The following is a 7,841-nucleotide window of genomic DNA, read 5'->3' on the forward strand; positions in this document are numbered from 1 at the left end:
GCGGGCGCCTCTCCGCCCTGCGGTTGCTCCGTGCGAGCCGTTCCCCCGCGGCTCTCCGGGAGAAGCGCGCAGCCCTGCCGCGCGGCCCGCTCCTTGGGCAGTGCCCCCAGCGGGCAGATAGACTCCCCCAGCGCCAGGCCTGGAGCGGAGCTGGGCAGCTCCCTGGCTCACAGCAGCCCGCCTCGGACGCGGCCAGCGAAGCGCGGCGGGGCCCTTTCGCCCTCCCCGGAGGGCTCGAACGCCTGCTAATGACCTGGGGGAGCCGCGCGGGGCGCCCCGGGGAGCTCGGAGCAGCGGTTCTGCCGCGGCGCTGCGGAGAAGCGAGTCCTTCCTCCAGCCCCCGCCGCCGAACTTGCCCCTCTCGGGCTGCGCGGGGCGGAGAGGCGCGCGGGAAGCGGGCCCTTTGCGGGTGTTTGCGGCCCGCTTCTCCCCTCCGCGGGGCGGTAGGCAAGGCCGGGCCTAGGGCCGCGGCATCGCCCCGTTCGCTGAGAGCCGCCTTGGCCGACCTGCAGCCGGGGCCGGTCTGTAAAGCCCAAGTGAGAAAGGAAGAAGGGCCCCCGTGCCGCGGCCGGAGGGGAGGGGAGGGGAAGCCGCTGAAAGCCCGTCCCGCTTTTTCAGCCACCCTCCCTCTGCCCGGCCCTGCGAAATGTCCTCGGCGCCGGGGTGCGGACGGAGACCTGATTTCCCCCGGCGCTTGGCAGGGCTGGGCTCTGGGTGACCGACCGGCTTTGCCCATTCAACTGATCTCCCCGCTGAGACCCTCTCCCTGCTCCCCCCCCCCAAGAGCGTTTGAAACGCGGGGTCGCCCCCTTCCCCGCAGCCAGCGCTCGAGATCTGGTCCCTAAACCCCCCAGGAAAGCCGGACTCCGCCGCGTTTACTGCAGTTCACTCCTACCAAAACCCCACCGGCGCCGGCTCTTTCCCAGGGCTAGAACCGCGCTGGGGGTTGCGTTGTAATTAAAATTGAAGCGGGTCTGGCCCAGGAAAGCTCCTCGCCCAATAAAGCCCTGGGTTAGTCTTTAAAGTGCCGCGTTTCTGCTGCTTGGGTTGGTTGTAGAACAGACTAAGCCGCTACCTCGCCCTTACTCAGGAGAAATTAATTCTCTCCCGGGCAGTCCTGAGTTGCGTTTGTAACAGACTCAAAGCGGTACTGTTTTAAAAAAAAAAGTAAAAGCTTTTAATACATCAAATATACGGAATTTTAATCTTTAAAGCGATACATTGTCTATTATTTTAGTACATGACGTAAACCTTTCCCCCTTTTACAGGGCGGACTTAAAAATTAAAAATAGTTAAGTGTTCCTTTTAAAGAACAAAATAAGGCAAATGAGGTTTTTGGAATAGAATCGTTTTTTGTGGGGTTTTTTTCCTTCTTCCAGATTACATACAAAAAAATACCAATTCTCTTTCAATTGTATACACCGTAAAAATAACTGCAATTTGAAGTTATCTTTGACAAATTGCCAGCGGGGTGGGTTTTGTTTTGTTTTGTTTAGGAACAAACATGCACGTAATGTTTTTCGTTTCAAGGAGACATTAAATAAGAACGTACAATACAATCATAGCAATTTAAAGTAACATTAAAGAAGACCTCTATTCTCTCGCTCGCTCGCTCGCTCTTTTTATTTATATTCTACAATTGGGTGTTCACTTTTTTTAATCCTATGGAGCTCAGGTAAGTAATGCACTTTATGATTCATTGTCCCGCTTGAAGCTAACATAAATAAATACAGTGCTCACGGATCCCGTCCTCAGCTGAACACTCGGTTAGAAAAAGTCAGGCTGCGGCTCGTAGAAAGGCGGCGGCGGGCGGGGGGGGGCTGGGTTTTTGCCCTGCCGCACGCAGGCCCGCGCCCCCCGGCTGCTCCTCGGCCAGCCCTCCGTCCCTCACTGGTAGCCCAGAGCCGAGGCTGTGGTCAGTCTCTGGCCGTACAGTGCGTAGGGGGAGTAGTAAGGTCCCGTGGCCGCGGGGACGGGCACGGGCGCGCCCGGGGTGGGCAGGGGGCTCTTGGAGTAGGGGTGGTAGCGGCTGCTGAGTCCCAAGGCGTGGTGCGGGCTGCGCAGGGCCAGCGTGCCGGGGCTGCCCGGCGCCCCGCTGGTGGGGATGTGCATGTGGCAGGCCATGGCCGCGGCGGCGGCGCTGGCCAGCGAGGAGGAGCTGGGGTAGCCGGAGAGGAGCTTGTCCGTGCCGGGGAAGGCCGTGTGGGTCCGCAAGTGGCTGAGCAGCTCCTCGGAGGTGGCAAAGCGCTTGTCGCAGGGTCCGTTGGCCGACACCCAGTTGCAGATGTGGGGCTGGGGGTCGTTGGGGAGCATGAAGCCGTACGGGTACAGGGGGTGGCCGGCCAGCGAGGGCGGCGTGGCGCCGCTGAGCGAGGAGTGGACGCTGTGCAGCGGGTGCGCGGGGTAGACCAGCGGGTAGCCGGACTTGAGGGCCTGGTCGTGGGCGCACGAGGCGCTGGCGGCGCCCGCCAGGTGGCTGGCGCAGTGGTAGCTCAGGCAGTAGGGGTCGCGGCACAGGCTGGCCGTCATGACGGAGGGCGGCGAGGCGCCGGCCAGCGGGCTCGAGCCGGCCGGCTTGCTGCAGCCCAGGCTGCCGGCGGCCAGCTGCGCCCCGACCAGGCTGCCGGACTTGGTGGGGTCCAGGGCCACGCCGTGCGGCAGGAACTGCGGCGGGTAGCCGGCGTAGGCGCCCGCCAGCGCGCCCGGGTAGCTCATGCCCGCCGGCGGCAGGGGGAAGACGGTCTGGCCCGGCTTGTAGGGCGACACCGGCGCCACCAGGCCCGAGCCCAGCACGGAGGCAGAGGAGGTGGCGGTGCCGCCGCTGCCGCCGCCGCTGCTGCAGGAGGCCGAGTCCGAGGCGAGGGACTTGGCGCCCGGCGCGCCCTCCGGGTGCTGCCCGCCCTCCACGTTAATCCCGCCACAGCCCACGCCCAGGCGGCTGTGGCCGAGGCCGGCGGCGCCCGGGCCCCCGTCCGAGCCGGCGCTGGCCCCTTTACAGCCCTCCGCCTCCTTCTTGTCCTCGCCGGCCTTGCCCTCGGCCGGCAGCAGCCCCGGCGAGCAGGCGGAGGCGCTGGAGTTGGGGCTGCCTGTCCTTGGCGTGAACGGCTGGCAGGTGGCGCTCGGCACCCGGAAGCCCGACTTCTCCCCGGCCGAGCCGCCCCCCGCGGCGCCGCCGCCGCCGCCGCAGCCCGCCGGGCCCGGCTCCTTCTTCTCGGCGCCCGGCTTGGAGTAGGGCTTGAAGCTCGACTTGTCCTCCACGCCGATGTCGCTGAGTTTCAGGGGGCCCGCCTTGGAGTCCTTGTCGCCGGCCGCGCCGCTGGAGGCGACGGAGGAGAGCTTGGAGGACGGGGAGGGGTCCGGCTTGCCGATCTGCGAGCAGGTCTGCGCCAGCAGCGCCAGGGGGCTCTTCTTGGCGTCCAGCTGCGGAGAGCACAGGGGGACACAAGCGCGCACGGGTCAGTGGAGGAGCGAGCCCAGCAGCCGGCCTCGGCCGCCGCGTCCTGCCCCGAGCGGCCCGAAGAGGCTCCGCGGCTTCGGCGCCCGCTCAGCAGCCGGCCAGCCCCTTGCCCCTGCCGGCACCATCCTCTGTCGTGCGCTTCCCCAGCCGCGCCGCACCCCTGGCTGCTGCCCCCTCTCCTCTGGCTGGGCCCGCCCCCCGGCCCCGGCCCCGGCCCCGCGCCCGCCGAGCGCAGCGGCTGCAGCGTTGCTGGCCAGCCAGACTAGGCGGAACCAGAGCCCGGCTGCGCGGAGCTGGGGACGCCGAGGCCATCACCCAGCCGCCCAGGCCTGGCTCAGAGCGAGGGTCCCCCGCCAGCCTAAGGCGCAGCGGCCGGACTCGGACCCGCGCACAAGCCGCCACCCCCCGCCCCGCGGGGTCTCTCCCCAAGCGAAGCGCAGATCACAAGGGGCTTTGATCAGACGCACCCCCCCACCCCCCGTCCTGCTGCCCAGCCCGCTTCTCCCGCCAGCCCTCCCGAGCAGCCCCGCCAAGGGGTGGGGGGAGCGCGGGGACTCGAGTGCCCCGGCCGGGAGGGAGAGCTCGGCTCCGCAGGGCGGCCGCCACGCGACGACCGCGCAGGGGGAGACGCGGGGCCCGCCGCGCCCGGCTCCTTACCTCGATGGGGCTGACAGGGGTGGACGGCAAAGGCTGCAGGTACTCGGGGTGCAGGATGTGACCCGTCCGAGCCGTGAGCATCTTCAGGACTTTGATGGGCAGCCGCTTGGCTTGGCGCAGAGGGTCCGAGGGCGGGACGGGGTGGCAGAAGGGCTTGCTGCAGCCGCTAGTATTCCCAGAGGGCCCGTTCGGCCAGGCGAGAGCCGCGGCGCCGCTGCCGCTGCCTCCGCCGCCGCTCCGGTCTCCGCCGCCGCCGCCGCTGTGCTTCCTACTTCTTAGCGCAGAAAGCGAGGGCGATGTGATCATGACCCAAAACCTCGCATGAAAGCGGGCGCGAGCGGCGCTGATCCGCCTCGGAAGCCTCCTCTCGGGGGCGGGGGGGGCAGCTGCGCGCACCCCCCCAATCACAGCCCCACCCGCCGCGGGGAGGCAGGCAGCGAGCGTCTCTGGCCGCGCCCGCGGGCAGCCCGGCGCGGGGAGGGGAGAGGAGAGGAAGGCGGGGGAGGCCGAATAATCCCGGTGGGGGGGCGGCGAACGTCTCGCTGGCTCCCCGGCTGCTGCGCGCCGCCGCCGCCGCCGCTCAGCTGTGCCGCTGCGCGTCCAGCCCGGGCTCTGGCAGCGCCCCGCACTTCCACAGCGGCTGCATTAGGCTGAGATTAAAGCCTTTGCCGCCTTCCAATCAAATGGGACCCCGAGGTGATTGGAGGGTCAAGGGGATGTGACGTTCCCCGGGCGGGGGCTTTCGCCTTCCCGACGCTTTTCACGGGCTCCCCCTCCCCTCCCCTCCCCTCCCCCCGCTCGCGTTTGCGCCGAGGCCGGGCTGGGCGTTAATTTCGTGTTTCACGTCCCCGCTTTCTCCCCTCCTAGCCTGGGTGAAGAGCGGGTTTGAAGAAGGGTTTGGTGGTGGGTGTTTAAGGCGGGTTTGCCCTCCGGGTGCGACCCCAGGCGCCGCGCCCGCTGGGGAGCCTGTAAACACCCTTGGGCGAGCGTATGTCCCGGGATGCAGGTGTACGTGCGCCTGGTTCTGCTGCTACGTTGCAGGGGCCGGCAGTTGTTTTGTGCCCGCCTGCGGGGCGGTTTCGCCCTTGGCAGGGCTGCACCCTTGCCCCACTAAACCGAAGGGCGCGCGCTGGGCAGCTTGCCCGGCGCGGGAGGCACAGCCGGCGTGCAACGCGCTCCCTTTCTTTCTGCCCTCCTGCTTCGTGTTTTCCAAGGGATGGCGGTCGTGAAACTAATCAGCTCCCCCCCTTCCCCTCCCCTCCCGGCTCAGGCCGCCGCGGCTCCTGCGAGCCCAGCGCCGAGATTGGGGGATGTGACAGTCACATGCTTTCGGGGCCGCCCGCCCCGCCCCTCGCTTTTCGGGTCTCTCCGCCCCTCCGTCAGTTGTCAGTGCTCCCCAACCGCAATCCATCAGCTATTTGTCAGCCCCTGTCAATCCGCCCTTGATTTATGTCAGCTTTTGTTGCTGATTACAAGCCTGGTGTGACTTGAAGCGGGGGGGGGGGAAGGGAAGGGAGGGGAGGGGCAGAGCCGGGCTCCTTTGAGGCAGAGCCGCTCCGTGGAAGGAATAAATCGCTCCCGAGTCAGCGCAATTTGTACGCCCACAACAGGGAGAGTGACTCCCCCGGACGCCGCTGGAGCTACCTGGCTGGAGCCGCTGTTAATTAGCGCGGGGGGCTCGGCCCGGCCCTCTCCGGCCGCCTGCCTCGGCTGGCCCGGAGGAGGATGGTGATGCGGGGGCGAGACGGGAGATGAAGACGGACCCACTCGTGGCTGGGCTCCCCCGCCCCCGCCCCGTCACTCAAGCGCTTGGCCGCCGGCGTGGTGCGAGGCGAGTGAAGAGGGACCGCTGGAGCTGCCGCCGCCTGCCAGTGCTGGCTCCAAGGTCGGCCGGGGCCGGGGCTCTTTCTCCCCGTGGAGCCGAGCGGAGCTTGCGCTTCTGACTGGCCGTGTCCGTGAGCTCTGCTGAACGGTACCCGGAGCTACCCACGTGCGTGCCTCTAACCTGCCTGCGTGTGCAGCTACCGCGCCAGAGGGGTGTGTGCGCGCACAACACACACACACACACACACACTCTGTGAACGATTCCAGCGTCGTCGTCTCTGTCTCACACACACATACACACAGAAAGATTGCAGCGTTGTCTGTCACACACATACACACACAATCTCTGAATGATTCCAGCGTTCTGTCTGTCTGTCTGTCTCTCTCTCACACACACACACTGAAGGATTGCAGCGTTGTCTGTCACACACACCCACACTGAAGGATTGCAGCGTTGTTGGGCCCCGCGACCTGCCCCGGGGTCTGTCGGAGGCCGCTCGCCTCCCCAGTAGTAGCGGCTCTTTGGCCGACGGCCCCTCCTTGGCGGTGCTCAGGGTTGGATTTAAACCCCCCCAAACAAAACAAAAAGAAACACCCCCCCCCCCTCGCCCCAACCTCTTCATCCACTAACCGGCACCGCGTGCTCAGCAGTGTCTTCCTCTGGGTCCCGGCTCAGACCGGCCCAGCCCATCCGCACCATGAACCCAAGGTCACCTCGGGAGAGCCGGAGACCCGGTTTGGTCAGGGCTGAACCAGCCAAGCGCTGAGCCTGAGCCGGGGCTGGGCGAGCGGCAGGAACTCGCTGTCTTTGGCCGTCGCTTCTGCCGGGTGTTTGGAAACCCGCTTCGCAGCCCTCGGCTCGCGTGGCAGGTGTCAGTTCAGGAGCGCTGCCGCTGGCGTGTTCTCGACCTCCCCCGCAGGGCAGGCGCAGGAGCAGGAGCCGGAGCCCCGCACCCCAGGTCTCTCTCCAAGCCCGGGGCGGAGAGGAGGAAGCTCCAAGGAGCCGTGGAGAGAGAACTGCTCGCGGCCGCTACTTCGCCCTCGCCGGGTGGGTCCGCAGGGGAGCGTTAAACATAAGCGCCTGCCGGAGAGCTGCTCCCAGGAGCCGGGCTCCTGACAAGTGAGGGGCACGGGGCAGGAACCCGGGCCAGGGGAACGACCTTGCCCCAGGGCTAAGGAGACCCCCGCCCGCCCCTGTGGGGAGGGGAGAAAACCCGGCGGAAATGTGCCCCGGCTCGCTCTTTGCGCCGGGAAACTCTGCGGCGCTCAGCCGAGAGACGCTGCGCTCCTTTGCGGGCCCCTGCCTGCAGCGGCCGGGCCCAGTGCAGGACCCGCGAGGCCGCTCCTTCCTCGCTCTGTCCTGCCCCCAGCCGAGCTGGCCTGAGGGGGAGCCCGCGGGAGGGGCCCCTGGCGCCTTCCAACCGAGGAATCCAAGGGGCGCGCCCGGCGCGGGGTGAAACCAGCGTGGGCGGCAGCGCACGGCCGGAGGGGAAAGTTGAGGCGCGCGGAGGAGAACCAGACGCCCGACGGCGGCGGTCTGAGCCCTGGCGGCGCGGGGGGAAGCGCCTGGCCACTGGCGCGGCTCCTTATTCCCGTGAGGCAGAAGCTGATGCAAAACCCCTCCCCGGCTCGCTCCCGACCCCTTTCCCGGCCCGGCTGCCCCAGGCCCAGCGCCCAGTCCCGGGCGGCTGAAACTCCTGCCCCCCGCGGCGCGCAGCAAGAGCCCCGTCCCCACCCCCCCGCCAGCCCCGCCGCGCTACCTGCGCAGCTGGGCTGCAGTGGGGCTGGAGCCGGCTCCCGGCAAACCAAAACTGAGGTTTGGAGAGAATTTAATTAACAAGCGCCAACCCCCCGCCCGCGATCGGCGAGGGTGTCAAGGCGATTTTATTTGCACACAATGGCA

General features: G+C 67.5%; 1 protein-coding gene across 1 annotated transcript; it reads right to left on the bottom strand.

Annotated features, from left to right (window-relative positions):
- Positions 1-1,160: 1,160 nt before the first annotated feature.
- On the bottom strand, positions 1,161-6,421 carry ZNF503 (zinc finger protein 503). Its single transcript, XM_075000032.1, has 2 exons — positions 4,115-6,421; positions 1,161-3,420 (listed from the first exon to the last, which is right to left on the bottom strand). Exons 1-2 carry the CDS (start codon positions 4,418-4,420, stop codon positions 1,888-1,890), a joined length of 1,839 nt encoding a protein of 612 aa, XP_074856133.1. The 5' UTR covers positions 4,421-6,421; the 3' UTR covers positions 1,161-1,887.
- Positions 6,422-7,841: the final 1,420 nt, after the last annotated feature.

Source organism: Carettochelys insculpta, chromosome 7 (genome assembly GCF_033958435.1).
Source record: "Carettochelys insculpta isolate YL-2023 chromosome 7, ASM3395843v1, whole genome shotgun sequence".
Lineage (NCBI taxonomy): Eukaryota > Metazoa > Chordata > Testudines > Carettochelyidae > Carettochelys > Carettochelys insculpta.

Bases quoted from the DNA above. Each gene is read 5' to 3' on its own strand.
- ZNF503 (XM_075000032.1), bottom strand. From the start codon at position 4,420: ATGATCACATCGCCCTCGCTTTCTGCGCTAAGAAGTAGGAAGCACAGC. The intron at 3,421-4,114 runs GTAAGGAGCCGG...TGCTCTCCGCAG, and splicing joins CCCCTGTCAGCCCCATCGAG to CTGGACGCCAAGAAGAGCCC.